At 33.8% G+C, this 18384-nt stretch overlaps 1 protein-coding gene across 5 annotated transcripts in view; it reads right to left on the bottom strand.

Annotated features, from left to right (window-relative positions):
• Positions 1–17794, bottom strand: part of LOC108973046 (annexin B11) — a 24071-nt gene extending 6277 nt beyond the window's left edge. The window contains exons 1-5 of one of the 5 annotated variants that reach the window (XM_018940054.1): positions 17732–17780; positions 17144–17305; positions 6454–6531; positions 3444–4010; positions 1777–1917 (exon numbers count right to left, since the gene is read on the bottom strand). In XM_018940054.1, the coding sequence (XP_018795599.1) occupies positions 1777–1917; positions 3444–4010; positions 6454–6465 (720 nt within the window). In that variant the 5' untranslated portion in view covers positions 6466–6531; positions 17144–17305; positions 17732–17780. Of the gene's footprint in view, positions 1–1776; positions 1918–3443; positions 4011–6453; positions 6532–17143 lie in introns of all 5 variants that reach the window. The other 4 variants (XM_018940055.1, XM_018940053.1, XM_018940056.1 and 1 more) reach the window with 4 other exon arrangements.
• Between the last annotated feature and the right edge of the window lie 590 nt (positions 17795–18384).

The raw sequence follows: 18384 nt of genomic DNA, 5'->3' as shown, positions 1-18384 counted from the left end.
TTAGGCTACCCAGAGGATACTTGGTCAAAGACCGGAAGTCGTGAGCTGCTTGAGTCATATGTAAAAGAATCGTTTCTGGCCACTCCCACGTGAATGGCGATCAGAAAACTTTCCTCACTTGCGTGAACTTCTACACATGACTCCATCCTCCGCCTTTCAACAATCTATGTATGTATATATTTTGATGAAAGCTTCAAAAACACACCCACACTTTTAGACCACAGAAGAAATAAATGTTTCTGTTATAGATAATGAAATATAATATCTAATATAATACACTACACTCTATAAACTCTCAAATGAGCGAATGCCACAATTTGGTTACTGATATTTAGTCCATTACTCTCTAAATAATAGTTTGTTTAACTAAAAAATGAAAAAAAAAACAAACAACTTTTGGACATTAAATAATATCATATTTACAAGAAACTGAAGCGAGTAGCCAGGAATGGTCTTAAAAACGGCATTCCAATATAACTTCTTAGTGTCGAATGATTTCACGAACCTTAAGAAGATTAAGGGGGGAGCCTACTTTAGAAGCTTCAAGAAACTCTTTTTTTTTTGCTTGAATCTCTTTCAAAATAATCGCGTTTAGCATGTATATTTATTAGCGCTCGGGCAGAAAGCGAAAGCTTTGACGCTCGATTTCTCGGATTTTTAGTTTTACGATTTTTCTTAACTGGCAGGCAGGATAGAAAAAAAAAAAACTAAACGTCGTATGAAATTGCAAAGTTTATTATCTTTGGCATTAAATTATCTTCTATTTAAACTAAAAAAACTAAGTGAAGTTTGAAATTTTTTTTAAACAGCATAAGTAAATTTTTTTTTTGGTTAAGCCCATTTTTTTCATTTTTTACAAAATTTCTAAATTTTTACACATTTTTTTTTGGAATATTTTTAGTTTAACTAGAAGATAAATTATTAAAAAATGTGAATCTCTTTGAATTTTTGGTTTCCGATAGAAATGGCGACCTGCATCCTGCCCACCGTCCGACAAATGCACATGGGAGATGCATCGGGTAATTGCTTCCCAAAGGCAGAATATCAAAGATTTGGTATCCAAAAATTTTTGGAATGATGTTTAAATATATTAGGTTGTCAAAAAAGTCTTGCGATATTTTCTCTAGTTGGCGCTGAGAACGCGTAGTTCTAGTTTTATTCGTCGCACCGGGTCATGCTATACCTTTTTGGAAAGCTCATTTCACGCGCTAACGCGTGTTTGATTGATTGTCGTTTCTTTTAAGTCGTTCGTGAGTTATATCATCGCACACATGGAGCAAACTAAAGAGAAAATACGGCATATTTTATAGTACTACTACTATAAAGGTAAAAATGCATCTCAAGCCGCCAATAAAATTTGTGCAGTTTATGGACCCGATACAGTTTCCATTTCCACCGCACAAAGATGGTTTCAACGTTTTCGTTCTGGTGTAGAGGTGGTCGAAGATGCGCCACGCTCCGTAAGACCTGTCGTCGAAAATTCCGATAAAATCGCTGAATTGGTCGAAAGAGACCGGCATAGTATAAGCCGTAGCATCGGTCAAGAGCTGATCATGAGTCATCAAAAAAAAAAAATTTATGAAAAATTGAAAATCTATTTTTATTGGCAAGCCTTTTTTGACAACGTAATATAACAATAAACCCTAGAAATTTCGCTTTAATCAATTATTCCTTCCCTCCCAAAAAAACCTTCAAAAAAATATATATTTTATTGGCCTCCAAAGCAGGTTCCCCCCTTACTTAATTAAGATTCGAAGACTATATTTTAGAGCTTACCTGTCTCTGCTCATTGGTACGGCGGCAAATGATGTTAATTAAAGCATCTTCATCGGTTCCAAAACCTTTCATGGCTTTGCGCAAATCATGGGCATCTTTGACCGGATCGAATCCCTGTGCAGGGAGTACAGTCGGTGTGCCCTGAAATCGATAACAAGTATATTGTATATGATGCGATACTTTTTAATTATTATACATATATGAATATGAAGCAATTTTAGCTTAAAAAATAAATAATAAAATATATTTATGTGAATACATCAGTTGACAACAAAACTATCCAATTTCAAGAAATGCTGATTTTGCATCTGCACGACTTCCTACAGAAAATTATATTCACAGCGTTCACTTCCGCCGTTGCCGAATTCTACAGAACTTGCGCTCAGCAGTTTTCGCTTCAGCTTTGTCGATGCCAGCGCTATCAGCAATTGAACTTAGCTTAGATTTGATTTAAGTTAAAGCAGGCAGTCTAAAACTAACAATAAACGAGAAGTAACGCATAAAACATAAAAAGTTTTGTTAATTTATCTAAGCGCTACTTGAGCTATCAAAATGCAATTTTTTTCATTCGCATAACTTTTCGAAATATGTCTCATAGCAAGAATTTGACGACGCACCAAGGCTCGTGCTCAAGGAAGTAAAATTAGATGCTAAAATATGTTTGTGCATGGGTATTTACGTATATAGCAAGCTTATTACTCTTCGATATTGAAAATGCATAGTTTAGTATTATTAAATTAAAACAGACTAAATTTTGAAAGTGGCGAATCGAACACACTATGGGCACAAATATAACGGACTGACGTAATCAAACAGCAAGCGGCTCGAATAAAAAGTTAAAGATTTCAAAGGCTCAAAAAATACATAAGGAATTAATGCTATTAAAAGAATAATTAAAAGATAAATTCGGTTGCGCCGAAGCCATAATACCCTTCATAGGTGCATTTCTTATAGCATCATATAGCATAAAAATAACTTTATTTTGATTTTGGTAGGACAGTTTGTATGGTAGTTATATGATATTGTGATCCGATCTAAACAATTTGTGCGGAAAATATAGTATTGCTTTGATTTCGTAAAGATACCTTGTCAATAGATACCTTGTCATAATAGATACCTTGTCATAAGATGTCTATACAAGGATTTGAGTTTGATCGGTCAGTTTGTATGACAGCTATATGCTATGTATGTCCGATATGGATGGTTTTGACAAACGAGCAGCTTCTTGGGGGGAAAAAGAACACGTGCAATATTTCAGATCGATAATACAAAAAGAAACTAGTTCCTGTATATACAGACGGATATGGCTAAATCGACTCAGCTCATGCTTTATAGGATAGGAACACTTAATATACCCTGATATGGGTATAGATAAATACTGAAGTAGTATTTCTTTTTCGAAAAGTGCACACATATAAATGTAAATATATTCCCGGATAAATCAGTAAAGCGTATAACCGCTTTCAAATTTACCCCTATGTGATTATGCGAGTTCTTTTGATTTATACCAGTTGGTTGTACGATTCGTCAACTTCAAGTTACTTATTTCCAAAAGGTGACTAGCCAAGAAGTTATTATAAATAATACTGATATCGAGGTCTTTATGCAGAAGCCTTTTGTTTTTACTTTATACATATGTATAACGATGTAGCACTACGAACACAAACCTCTCTTCGGGCAAACGGCTGCTGATGGTGCTGCATGTGGCCTTTCAGGTGGGCCAATTCTTGGAAGCAATGGGCAATATTGCCAGCTGGCGATTCATAACCGACCGACGTCGGCACCGGTGTATATCCATGTGTAGGCGCGTAAGATGGATGCGTCGGCGGATGCGTGTAATGCGGAGAGTGTGCGCTGCCGCCCATAGTGCCGTATGTTGGTGATCCCGCAGCGAACGGATATGGCGCTTGTGCATGTTGGGGATTATGTGGGTATGATGAACCCGGATAGGGTGCATTAGATGACGTATTAATTGGTGGATAGGGCGCATGATGCTGAGGAGTATGTGGGATATTGTTGGCGGGTGGGTAAGGAGTCTGATGATGTGGAGACAGTGGCTGATAGTGTAAGCTATTTTGCTGCGGCAAATGTTGTGGCGAAGAGTGTTGTGTGGGGTGTTGTGGGGGCGCTATCCAACCAGCGCCGAATGGCACGCCAACAGGCGCCCCCGGATTGGGCTGGTTGTAACTATTGTTATATGGTGTATTGGATTTGGGTTGTGGCATGCCGGAACCCTACAAAAAATGTATGAATTATTCTATGAAAAACAGTTGAACCGCTGCGCTGGTAAGCGGCAATGCTTTACTGAATTTGATGGTGCTTTAATACTACTTTAAGCGGTTTCTGTACTTTAGTTGTACTTAGTGAAAATATTCTTATATACAGGGCTATGTACATTAAATTAGAACCGTTTTAAACAAGTGTAGCGGGAAGTGGCAAAGGACTTGATGTATGTATATACATATCTAACCGGTGGATTAGAAAATTCGTAATATTTTGAAAAAAAAAAAAATGTTTTTTCTTACAAAATTTGATTTTTAAATTCGTTACAGGGCTATTGAGGCCGATACACGGATCATAAGGAAGACCTTTGGTATTTTGCTAAGCAATACTTTGGCTCTTTCTCATCGATAGCTTTTTCATTCAAGCCAAAATTGTTTTTCCACTGATTTTTTACGTCTGAGGTTATGTAAAATCGGCTATAATTTCGTAAGCGGTATCTACACCAATGAAAAGAAGAAGAATTTTGCGTCCGGTGAAAAGAATGATTGCTAAAACTTTTCGAAGCATTTTTTCATTGTTTTGAATCAATTCAGAATTCGCGCCGCTCACACTTTCGGTAAAATCGTCGCATGCCCAATTTTTTATTCATACACCCACCGAAATATATATAAAGCCACCGTCAAATTTCATATTGTTCTTAGAAAAATTGGTGTAAGCGTCCACAGATTCTGCATTTTAAATTTACGGGATGACATTTGAATTATTTCATATTCATTTAATATTTTGATCAGAGTAGGCGGTGAATATTTAACAAGAACCGTTATATTTATAAAGCCAGAGGGCGCTTATTTGATTCCATTGTTATTTTAGTTTTGACAAATAAGACTACATGTGAGTTATTAATTATTACTTCATAAGTAATTTAATTAGCTATTTAATTTCATTATTATTTTTTTTTTAATTTTTCTCGAAATCGTAAAGAAAACCTTCGGTCCGTGCTATCAGCCAAGGTTTTCGAAAAGGGACGTCAATTTGATAACTTAAAATGTCTAAGAAATGCCATCATTGAATAATGGGAAACAATTGATCAAACCGTTATCCATTATTTAATTAAGTCTATGCCCGACGATTGGAAGAAGTTATTGCTAATAATGGAGGTCAAGCATCTTATTAAACATTTTATTTTTCTCTTAAATATTAGAAATATAATGCATAATCAAAGTGGTTTTATAATTATTTCGTTCGGCTTATTTAAATTATGTTTGAGAAAACTTGCGTAATTTATTTTTTTTTTCAAAAATTAATCATAATATTAATTAAATTAAATATTTCATCGAAAAAATAATAAATAATAGCAAACGAAAATGGTTTTATAAATATATCGCTGGCAGTATGCTTTTGATAGCTGTAGGGTGTCAGTTATCACGTGTGACTTTCTTTATGTTCACGTGAAATATTTATGTGTTTTGGTGTTTTCGAATGTTCTTCTCCGTTGGTTCACTACTAATGAAGCCAAGTCATTAAGCCTATGCGGGTTAAAGCAAATCACTGACGAAAGGCTGCTTCGTCAGCCACTTTTCATTATCGGCAGCATTTTCGAATTTAAACCTGTTCGATTCCGTGTATTTTAAACGCTTACATTTTGTAGGTTAAGTCCAACCACAAAACATATGGATGTAATTCAGCTTCTTTCTGTCATAGAAACAACACGAATTTATTAATGTTTAGTTTTCTTGGTGCCACAAAAGGACAATAAGTGAAAGTTGTTATTTAAGGCCTAAACATATTGTTAACAGTACTTTTTGGAACTTCAAATGAATCTCAATTACTATAACTAATAATTTGAATTTTGAAACGTTTTTTGGGGGAAATATAGCCAAAAAATTTCGATTTATTTTTCAGAGTTCTGATCTAGAATTATTAGACGATTAAAGTGAAGGGGGAACCAAATGCCACTTACCAATCCACACCAATTTAACGATAATAAAATATATGCACAGCTGTACATATGTACATAAGCTGGAGTATATACATAGATTACAACAACATTATTTTCAAAATATGCTGGATGCGGTTTTAATTTCAATAATGCTAGGAATTTTGTTTGCGCCAAAGTGAGGATGTGCGTGTATGTATAATTATGTCTGCAATACCGCAGAATTATATGTTATGTATGCATATGTACATATATATATACATATATATAAATATATACAATTGCATTTCAATGCTGTTTGGAAATTATTATTATTTTTTTGTAACAAAATACTTTAGTACTTTTGTGCATATAAGATTTACGATATGCGTATATGGTATACATATATACATATACATATATACGTACAATTATATAGATAAGCAGCACTTAAAGTTTAAGTTAGTAAGCACGATGCAAATTCAGAGCATTTAAACGATAAAAAAATTTGAAAAATTAGAAAAAGTTGAATTACTTACGAATGGATACATTTTAAAATATTACGTTTCCTCCTTTTTGCCAAAAATGCCTCAAAGTTCTAGTCACTGGGAATTTAGCTGTAAAGTAATGAGAAACAAGAACATTTCATATTTAAATGCCGAGTAAACAAATATTTATTGTTTGTGATTATATCTGCTTGCCGAACTATCGCACTAATTACACGAGCGCTGTCAATAGATCGGTAGTTAATTACTTATCGCCAAGTTCACTTAAGTTTATTGTCAATGCAGGCACATTATGCATTTGCAAACACTCTCACATACTCTTGTATATGTGTATATGTATATATGTATGTACATATATGTTAAAAAGCTTTAAGGTGTGTTTGAAAGAGTTGTGAAAATATTCATTGCACCGTTTGCCGCGTTGCCAACGTGGTGTAAGGTTGCAATACATTTTATTTGAAGTTAGCTGTATGTGTGTGTACAAGTGCATGTATGAGTCATATGTTTGTGTTCGATTTTTGTGCGAGTCAATGCTCTTGCAGTCACGCATTCTTTGTTGTTGGAGACTTCCGTTGGGCTAGCAGCCGGTTTTAATCTGCCTTGCCTTTGTCATTCACCTTCGCCTCTCTCAAACCATATTTCTACAGTTACTATGACATTATTGACGAGCCAAGAAAAACGCATGTAAAGTATTATTTTTCTGGGACAGTTTTTTCTCCAATAAAAATTAAATATTTTGTAGAATTTTTTACTGTTACAGACTACACTATTAACCAAGAAATGCTAAAATTTTTGGAAAAACATATTTTCTTGTAGACTTGGCCATTACGCAGCCATTACCGGTGACCCTTCGGAAAAACAGCGCCCGCGTTGGCAGGATAAATTCTTACTTAGAATCATCGAAAGTATTTTTTCCACTTTATATGTATTTCACTGTATTTCAGTTAATACCTTAACTTTTGAAGAGATCTTTACAAAACAAATAAACATTTCAGTGAAAATTTCGCGTTTTTTTCACTTAATATTGTAATTGAAACAAATCCTTCGCCAAAGTCTTGAAGAAATTTTTTTCAAAGAGCTGTGTAAAAAAGTCTAAAAAGTCGCCAAATGTATGGAGTATGCAATTGAAATATGTTGCCTAGTGTATGAGTTCTATATGTATATATAGTGCTTGGATTCCGATTCTCTGGTTGATGTTTTACATCTTAAGGGCTTTGATTCGATTTGGTTGCAAGAGTATAAATGTACAGGCTGTGTTCCGGTGATAGCCCTTCCTTACTGGTTATTTATGGTTTCTGAAAGTTTCAAAGTATTTTAATCAAGTTTTTGCATAAAACAAATGAGTCGGCCAATTTCATATTATTATTGGAAATTGCAAATGAGTTCGTCGATTTATCCAAAAAACTTTTAAAAAAATCTTCAAAAATTTCAAAAAAAGTTAAATGAGAAGCTTATTTGCGAAAATTACAATTTGGAAAGTTTATTATATTGTATGTACTAATAATGAACGAAAACAATGCAACAACTGATTTCTAATACGGTTTTTATAGTTTTTTCATCATTCAAAAAATGGAATCTGCTCTGGGTACAATCGCTCGATTGTTAAACAAATCACCAAATGTATTTTACGACCTTTTAATGAAAAGGAATTTATACTTTACTTAGAAACCAACCACTTTAATTTCTCCCCAAGTATCTGCACGGTGGAATTGTTCTAAACAATTAAACCTCCAGACTTCACTCTCAATAACACGCAACGTTCTCGCCCCACTTATATAGCTTACTTCAAAGCACTTCGAAAATCTCAAAGGCCAATGCCTTTCCCTTAGTGAGCATATGCACTAATAGACAATGCCTGTTAAAGAATTAGCACATTTATTGTACACGTTGAAAATCAGCAGGAGCTAAATATTGTCGATTAGGTCAATGTTAATGCAAAAAATGTAAAATTCATTTCGCATACCTTCTGCGGGGTGCTCGCTTTATTAGGTATGTCAAAATAATTGCCCATTTCATGTGTGCACACCTCAGAGCAGTGGCGGCAAGCAACAGGTTGTGATAGGCGGCAATGATGGCACCGCTGATAGCTTTCTAAATGAATAATTAGAAAATTTCCGTATGCAGTATCGAATTTGACACGCAAGCGTTAAATATACGTGCACGAGAAATCAATTTTCTGTATATACATAAATATATGTGTACAGTCTGTTATTTTCGGTATATGCGAATTTTTTTTGGTCGGAATATTTGCGAGGAATCCGCCACATGGCCCACTGTTGGTGAGGGAAACAAGAAAGTGAAACTATTGGCGTCCCGCCAGCTTGTACTTCTTGCTTGCTTTCGGCCATGTTTTTTTTTTGGTAATTTGTTAGTTTTTGTGGGTGTGTGAGTAGAATATTTTATCTTCACTTGCTTAGTGGGGGTTATTCGACAATTACTTTCATTATATGAGAAATGAATTGGAATATTCGAAATTGCTGGAGAAATAGCTGTGAAACTATATATACCATCCAAAGACTAACAGCCTATTTCTAAAATTCGAGTTTAAGTGCGTAAACTTGCAATGCACTTTAGATCATCAGATATATGTACGGCTGAAATCACCTTTAACGGAGATTTTGTTCATGACGAAGTTATTCATCAATCCATACCGTTTGAAGTCAATGCTAGCTCGATATAAATCGTCTAAATGAGAATTGGCTCCATCAGCACAGGACAGAACACTTTGGCCATTTCATCTCCTTCAAAGTAATCCCCTCCCGCTGCAATACACTTATGCCAACGAATTTTCCAGTCATCATAGCACTTGGAAAAATCCTCCGTCGTGATGGCCATCAGAGCCTTCTTCGATTCAGCTTTTATATCTTCAATTGAGTCAAAATGCTATTCTCGGAGTGGTTACTTGAATTTGTTGAATAGCCAGAAGTTACACGAAGGTGTGGCGAAATGATCACGAATAAAAAATTCAGTATGAGATAGTGCATTATCGCATATCTTTGTTCGATAAATCCAGACATAGTAAAAATCGAAGAATTCACTTTTATCTACCAACTTACAGAAAAATGTACCGATTAAAAAAACACGCGAAGTATAAATTAAAAATTCACCTTTCAATTTGATCAGAATAGTGGAATGCGTGAAAGCGCCAGTTCGTTGAACCAAATATTGTGCTGGAGATTTCTTTTGTTTTTGGGTATATGACAATTTAACGATAACTCACGAACGACCAGTTGGGAAATAAAAAAGATGTCAACAATATATGCATATTTTCATTATAGCCCTCGATTCAGCAGTGGCGCTCTTTATCAAAGATCCATTCAATAAAGGCTTTACTTCACATGAAATATGTCATTTTGTTTTTTCTCGCCTGGAAATTCGAACCAGCGATGCTTCTGTAATATCTGTGGTGTTCATTAATGTTCCCTATAAAATTTTGGTTAAAAACTCCAATATAAAAACCGAATAATTCTTATTATCATTCTTATTATCAGATACATATTTCGTGAGTACTCGTGAAAATGTTGAAATTATAACCATGGAAGTAAGCATCATTAAGAAATGACTAATGGTTCGCGGAAATATTATATTTACGTATGTATGTATATGGTACATCTGTTTTGTCTGTATAGATGGCCACACATTTGCAATGACTCATCCAAGTTGATCTAGTTAAAAACAACAATTTTGATATCACTGTAGTGCTTGTTTAAATAAAATGATGACTATTTTGCAAACATTTTTTATAAATGGAAAGCATAAAACACATTTTGATCAAATACTTTACTGTTTGTAGTTTTTTCGAATAACCCGAAGTTTCATCTTGAAGCATATAGTAGTGTGAACAAACAATAATATTCGTACAGTATACAAATTTTGTGTAAAGTTATATGTTTCGATTAGAATAAAACTCAGACTTAAATATGGGAATGAGCTCTTGAGCTGTACTGATGATGATTACTGACGAAACAAAATTTTAAATGAGCCTGATTATGAATAGCAGTTTTGATAACATAATATTGGTGAAATGGGAGACTGTTTTCATGGATGCTAGAAGTAATTTAGGTGACGAATCTGTAATGATATAAGATGAAGTTTCATAAACTAAAACTTAGAAAAATAATTAAAAGAATTTTCTCTTCTTGCTCCATACCACAGAATAAGGTGTTATATACATTTAGAAGGCCGAAAAAAGCCAATTTTCCAAAATTTTTATGAGAAAACGATTAAATTGCTTGATTCAAAAATATTACGGTATCTTCTTATTTATTCGGAACAGCTGATATTCGTGATTTCTGAACTGAATCCTCTGAAAAAAAAAAAAACACACAAACAGTGTAACAGTTAAAGTAATTTTCAGTCTAGTAATTAATTGGAAGAATGAGCAAAATAAAATTTCGGCCTTCGATTGTATAGTATATAAACAAATATAAAACAATCGGTGAAAAATATCTTCCATTGATTTCGAAAAAAAAAAAATTTAAAAGCTCGTGTTAAAATTTAAGACTAATCGATTTAGCCGTTTTCAAGTAATGTCACCGACTTTGATAAAAATGCCTTTAAAGTTGGGAATTCACTTCCAGGCATTCTAAAACGTTTTTTCAAATTTGCGTGTAATTTCGAAAATATTCACCGGAACACTATGAAATTTTCTGTGAGTATTCCTAAAGATATGTACATAGCATTAAAAAAATATAATATAAAAGCTCGATTTTTTGAAAATTCTAACTGTATATAACTCCATAAATCACTGGATCCCTCGCCATTGAAGATTTTTGGGACATAATTATAAGGACTACGTTGGAACCAGTGTGAAGATAAGCACAGTGCCTAAAATATTAATATATTATCCAAGATCTGGATGAAGACACAGCACAAAAATTAATCGATGTGGTTCAGACGGCAATATTTTATTTAATAAATGGAAGTTTATATGAAGACCAGAATTCGTGTGTGGCTAAGCTGAGGTTTGACCACTGTAAAGTCGAAATGCATTTATGCATGCAAAAAAGATTTCCATATACTAACAATACATACATATGTACATATGTATGCATGTGCATGGAGAATAAAATAACATTTTCATTGTGTCTACGTTTCCACATGTACATTCCTAGTTTATTATGGCGCTTCTGCGAAGCCAATTAAATCGTGCCCGTTCGGATATGCTTCTGCATAATTATTAACTAAATTTTTGACAAAATTGCGCTACTAAAAAATTAGTATATATGTAAAACTAATAAATTATAGATTTTGTATGTATAGATCTGTACACGTAAACGCGTCACTAGAGCAAAGAAATCGCAAACTGTAAGAAAAAACACATATGTATGTATTTCTTGTGGCAGACGCCTTTTCAGTCAGCAAAATGACGTGGTCTGGACACTTAAAATACAAATTAATATGTACATAAGAAAACGCAAACAATGCATATAATCATATTAGCCGGAGAGGCGTCTAATGATGACGTGTTCAAGGAATCATATAGAAAGCAAAAGTTAACATTTGAAAAGAGCGCATAGGCCAAATCACAAATCATGACACGCAGGCAATATTGTCAGAGAAGCTGAAGTTATTTTTTTATTCTTTAGCTACGTATACATACATATAGTACACTCATTTCATAATTTTTATATACACACATATGTACATAGTTGTTTTAACCTGCGTGATGTCAGTGCCTTTTCTAGCGATAACAGCTTCAATTGGAAATTCCAACATGCATGTAAATATGTACATATGCATTTATATAATAATATATTTATCATGCGAAGAACGTCTGTTGTAGGCGCCCGTCTGAGTAATTCCCAAAGCGGTTCGGTGATTCAGTATAGCACACAATGAATTGAGAACTTGTGAAATTCGCGATCTGTATCTGCGTTGTAGGTGTAATTGACTGCAACACCTCTGAGCAATTTTCACTTCCTCTAAAATACTGTATTACAAAGGGCGTTGATAGTATTTTAAAACTCAATTTTGATACATATTGAAAACTTTCGAGACTGCCATGCCATGAATATTAAAATGATGAGCGCATTAACAGGCATACTCAGTTATACAATATTGGATAAAAGTAAACCATAATATAAGGCGTCTTTTAAAGCTGATTTTTTTCCTAAAAGAAAGTCGTTAATAAAAACTTGATACGTATATTATTAGGTTTAATAATCACTTACAATAAAATAAAATAATTGTTATTAATTTATTCTGAATTTGTAATGTTTCGTCGAAAGTGTTTCATAGTAGTCAGCAATTCAATGGCCCAACTCGAGGTATATTGGTGTCAACATTACGTTTTCGCGGTAATAAATTGCTTACTTTGAATAACTACGAGATCGAATACGATTCGTTCCTATCTTTATTCTACATTTATAAATCTACAGTTTCTAATAATCACACAAGTTCTGCGAATCTTAAGAAATGTTGTTTAAGGGCAGAAGAGTAAGCCGGATCAAGTCAACTATGATCGAAGATGTATTAGTGAGCATTAACGGCCTATTACTCCTAATATTCTACGAATTGAACTGATCTTCTCAGAGAAAAAATACCACACAACTGTTATTGTACAAGCGTATTCTGCCTACTTTGTTCATTGTTATATTTGAGAAAAGCACATTTTTCAATTTCTGAACCGTTCAATCAAATTGGATTCAGCAAATGCTTGTCGGAACAGATGTCTTCTTGGCGATCATGTATTAATACAGATATTACTACACAACCTTATTCATATTTTCTCTAGTTTAATTTGTTCACAAATTAAGAATACATAAGAGATTAGATTTCCTTTGAAGAGATAGGAAAGAAAAATTAAGGCGTTGAGATCAGTAAGCTTTGCTTCTCATTCATATCAATTCCAGTCTGCACCTTCCGCTCCTAATAGTAATAGTGCTAATAGCAATCAATTTTTTTTGAAAACTGATTTTATTCTATCGCATTTTCAACAATTTCTATTGGTAATAGCAAGTAGTTGGATAAAAAGAAGTATGGCCATCTGGGTAAAGTAGTTTTTAAACATTCACTCAAGAGAATTAAAAAGAAATAATAAAGAAAATATTAGAATACGATTTCTGATGTGGAGGAACTGCAAACTTTGGGATATTGAGAATAGTGTTCAACGGCAATAATATATGTCGGAATTCATAAATAACTACCTTTACTTTACCTATCACAAACCTAGTGCTGTTACGAGTTGACACCCAGTATACAAGTATTTTCTTTCAAGCTTTTAGATGTACTTATACTTGCACATACATATAAACCTAAACAATTGCAACCAGAATGATAATAATTTGGCACGCAATATTTCGTGAAAATATGAATTTTGTAACTAGTTAGATGTACCTATGAATAAGTATGTGCCCATCCTCTACCAATTGATATCACATAAATATAATTATAACTATAATGCTATATCTGGTGAAGCTATTTTTTTCAAAAATCTGTCAAAGTAAACTCGTAAGGCATTTTAGCAATATTTTATCAGATATTTTCAGTTTGAGAAATTTGTGATCTTATTCTTCGTTGTGAAGAGCTCTCAAAGAAAATTTAAATAGAAAAATTAACAAGAAACGGATAATTCAAGAAATTTAGAGAGAAAAAGGATGATTCAAATAAACATTTAAAAATATGCGAAGCATACTTCAATCTATTTGCTATAAATGAGAACAAAAAACGGGCGAGTTTATTTCCCCAAGTATTTAGAGGCGAAAATAAAATTCTTTCAAGCTGGAATTCTTTCAAGCTCTCAAATTCAAAAGTTATGAATTGTGAGATTTTCACGAAGTCAATGATTAGGATGACGAGAAAAGTTGAAATCCGGGTGACTGTCTGTCTGTCTGCCCGTCCGTGCGTAACTTGAGTAAAAACTTATATATTTTGATGAAACTTGGTATGTGGGTTCCTTATTACAAAAACAAGAAAAAACGTAACGTTAACGTAAACGTATGGAAGCTACATGCTAAGTAATCCGGACTGAAAATTTTTTTCGGAGATTGCAGTATTACCTTAAGCAGTAATTCATGTAAAATTTCGTGAAGAACCCACGTCAAATGCGAAAGTTTTCCATACAAGTCCCTGATTGCGATCGTTCAGTTTATATGGCAGCTATATGTTATCCGATATCGGCAGTTCCGACAAATGAGCAGCATCCTGAAGAGAAAATGACGTTTGCGAAATTTCAAAAGGATATTTAAAAAACTGAGGGACTAGTTCGTATATATACAGACAGACGGACATGGCTATATCGACTCAGCTCAACATACTGATTATTTATATACACTTCATAGGGTCTCCGATGCTTCCTTCTGGGTGTTACACATTAATATACCCTCCTCAGGGTATAAAAATTACGAGTTTATAGATTTAAGTACAGCGGATCGCAGTATTGATGGGCGTGGCACTGCAAACTTGTTGCTGCAATCTCATGTCTCGGGACTCGACCGTCCGATTTCGAGTCAATTTAGTACGTAACATTCTTTTCATATTCCATGCCACAGTGTCAAAATGGAAATGGGAAATCGCACTACAACTATGCCAACTTCTTATATAAAGCAATCAATAATTCCATATGATTGCTTCACTTTTCAGAACACAAATGAGGAAGCAATTGATAAAACGGAACAAAACTTTTCACTAATAATTCCTTACAAGTATGCCACCAACCAAAACAGTCCAAGCCCCTAGGTAGCTAATATGTGTACCCAGTGTCTATAGTTGACTTTTCACCGAAAATGTCGGTAAATGTGTGAGATATACAATTGAAATATAGACAGAATCCTTTCCTGACATTAGTAATTCTGTGTATCAAAAATTGGTTGAATCGGGTCAATACTTCCCTGAGCCTCCATACACCTTATATTTATATATATATATATATAAAGATTTTCCTACTTCCAGGGGACTATTTTTCATATACCGACCAATATTTGAGTTATCTGAATGAAAATTATAATAAAAAAATTATAAAATTGTGTCTAAAATATTTACAATTGGGCGAAAACTCAACATAGAACATATAAAATGTTCGGTTACACCGGAACTTAGCACTTCCTTTTCTCATTACTGTTAATGTCGTCATAGCTCGCAAAATATTTGTTCAACTGTTCACACGGGCAGACAACAGCCATTTTCTTTTTGCTTCTTTTTAGGCGGTTGTCACCATCCCGACAAATAGAAGTTAAGCCCGTTAAACAAGAAGGTGTGGTGAAGCGACATTGAGTCGCCGTGCTCATTGACTTTTGGTTGTAGTTGTTGAAAAATGAATGAAATTATATCAGTCCATTAAAAAAAAATTTGATGACGTAGTCTTATAAGCTGAGGGCTAAAGTTATTAAGTGCAGTGAACCTTTATATGTATGTATAACTTAATTACTCTTATTGAAAATATTTGATAAGTTATAATATGTCATTTCATAAATTACAATGTCTCCGTTAGGCAAAATTTCTATCTAGCCGTTCAGGTATTTCTAGTTGAAAAACAGCAAACCTACCGAATTCAGTCAACCTGGATTAGGAGCTCTACTTGAAATGATATAAGAGTTGCACAGCTCTCTTTTGTAGCTTTATGATGGTTTATTTTCAAGATATTGAGCAAGATCTAAGTAGTTATTTTGAGATAAAAGTTTTCGGTTTTCGGCCTGAAGCGCTCTGTAACCTTAGCCCAAATTGTTTTAGGAGGAATATTCGAGCTAGTAAGCGCCATCTGTAGTTAAGTCATTAAGAAAACTATATTCACACAAAAGGAGTGGTTACAACTCGGAAAACTATAGCAAAACTAACGATATTTATTGTAAGGTCTTACCGGTTGCATAACATAAAAAACTGTAAATTTACAACCCAAGCAAATGCATATTATTTTATTACCAGATTCTACATTCTTCAATGTGGAAGCTTGCTTGATATTCAGACTGGTATTTAGAAAATAATAAATTTGTCTAAATTTAATTATTAATTAAGTTTTCAATTTCAAGGTCTCTATTAGGTAGTGTCATTAAAATTGTTTTCTAATAACATACTTTTCTCTCTCTTTTTCTCTCTAAGAGTGGCTCAGACATATAAACGAACGCATTATGTATGAATGTATGTATGTATGTACAAATATGAATAAGTAACATATGCAATAAAAACTGGTATAAAATAGAGGTGGGCAAATAAAAAGGCAGTGAATTCAGATGAGAGTCATGTGACTAGAAAAAACCCGAATATACTATCTAAAGGGAGTTGTTAATGGTAAAAAAAAAAAAACAAAAAAAGGAGATGAATAAAGATAAAACACAACTGATCAAATATCGAAATGTGAACTGATGTCGTTATAGTGGAAATGTACATATGTACATATGTATGTATGTATGCACCTACCAATAGGGTACTCTAACGTGGATTCGAGTTTGTACGTACATACATACATACATATATCTGATAAATTGGAGTTTAGACCGCTTAACGTATTCGCGACGCAAATATTTATTATTGCGGAGTATATAAATGAGTGTTTTATATGTATGTACACTTGTGCTTACATATATACATTTGTATGCTTGTATGAAATTTCCAAACATTCAAGTAATTTTCACACGATCACGCACAATGGCCTTCAAACTGTGCGCTGCTTTGCAGATGGAGCAATTCACACACTCCCCACGAATTGTGAGTTTGCAAGTGACCTTGATGCAGTAAACGAGTGGCGGTATTTATGGTAAGAGCCAGCGGCTGCGAGTGAAAAACTTACATTTCCAATTAGCAGTAAAATATTTCAGTTGCAGTGAAAGTCCCGCAGACGTGTATACATATGTAGAAAGTTTGCTCGTTTGGTTGGATTGCAGTGGTTGAGTATTCGAATAACTTATGGGATGTGTGTATAGACACGGTAGTGTGAATAAACTTCGTTTAGCTTTTAGATGGAAATAAAACGAATACCAGCTGTATTATTAACAATAGCAACACGCACGCACTGAGCTTCACTTAAAGCGTTTTATGCACAGAATTATTATTATCTTATAACACAAGTATGTATACGACTTGTAGTCAAAGAACAATCGCGATATTTTATCTTTTCCACTTTTTTCCTTACTTCTTTGTTATTCTGTTGTTGTTGCACATTAAGAGCGATCTACATTCGTTTCCTTTTATGCTGGTTCGTCCGCAACTCATACACAATCACACGCACACATGCAAATTATATTTTTACTTGAGTGGCTTAAAACCGGTAGATATAGTAAATATTACTACCCACAAGAATTACTTTCAATTAAACAACAAAGCGGCGAAAATTATTATTTCTTTCAAACATCAATTGACGTATAACCAAATTCCTTACCGACAAAAATAACCAAACGTATCACTCACTCGATAGTTGTTAGTGAACTGAAAATGAATGAACTTTTTAATGGACTTTAAATGAATACACGCTTTGCCGCTGTTCGAACCTACCTGGGTTGCCGAAGTGTTATGTTGAAATAGGCATGATACGAGAGCTTTCAACAACAATAAAGCTTTGCAGGTTTGAAACTGTGATAAATCAAAAATATGGTGTTACCAGAAAAAGTAAATGTCGACAGCCGAAAAAGAAAATACATTGATCCAAAAATTTTCGGAATAAAACTAGCAATAACAGAAAAATTAAGAAAGTCTGTATACGCAGACAGAGCGCAAGTGCCGGACATATCGTTTTATTTCAACCATTTAAACCTGATGTGACCGAACATTAAATGTTCCCACAATATGTCGGAAGCAAAAACTTCAAATAATGAGATATACAATAACAAGTAAAATTTATTATGAATCGTCGATTATTATACATATTAGGCTGTAGACTAACCTGCGATATGTGCCTAACGCGCTTTATCGAGTTTCCAAATTTAACTTAATTGAAACGAAAACTAACTAAAGTCGGGAAAAAAAGGTTATCTTGACTTGTAGATCTTCCTGATAATTCCAGATGTGGTGTTTATGGAGTTTATATTTTGAAAA

The sequence above is a fragment of the Bactrocera latifrons genome, unplaced genomic scaffold, assembly GCF_001853355.1.
Source record: "Bactrocera latifrons isolate USDA-ARS-PBARC rearing strain unplaced genomic scaffold, ASM185335v1 scaffold_45, whole genome shotgun sequence".
Lineage (NCBI taxonomy): Eukaryota > Metazoa > Arthropoda > Insecta > Diptera > Tephritidae > Bactrocera > Bactrocera latifrons.
Note: the sequence above shows the minus strand (reverse complement) of the source record. Positions and strands in the feature narration are given on the sequence as shown.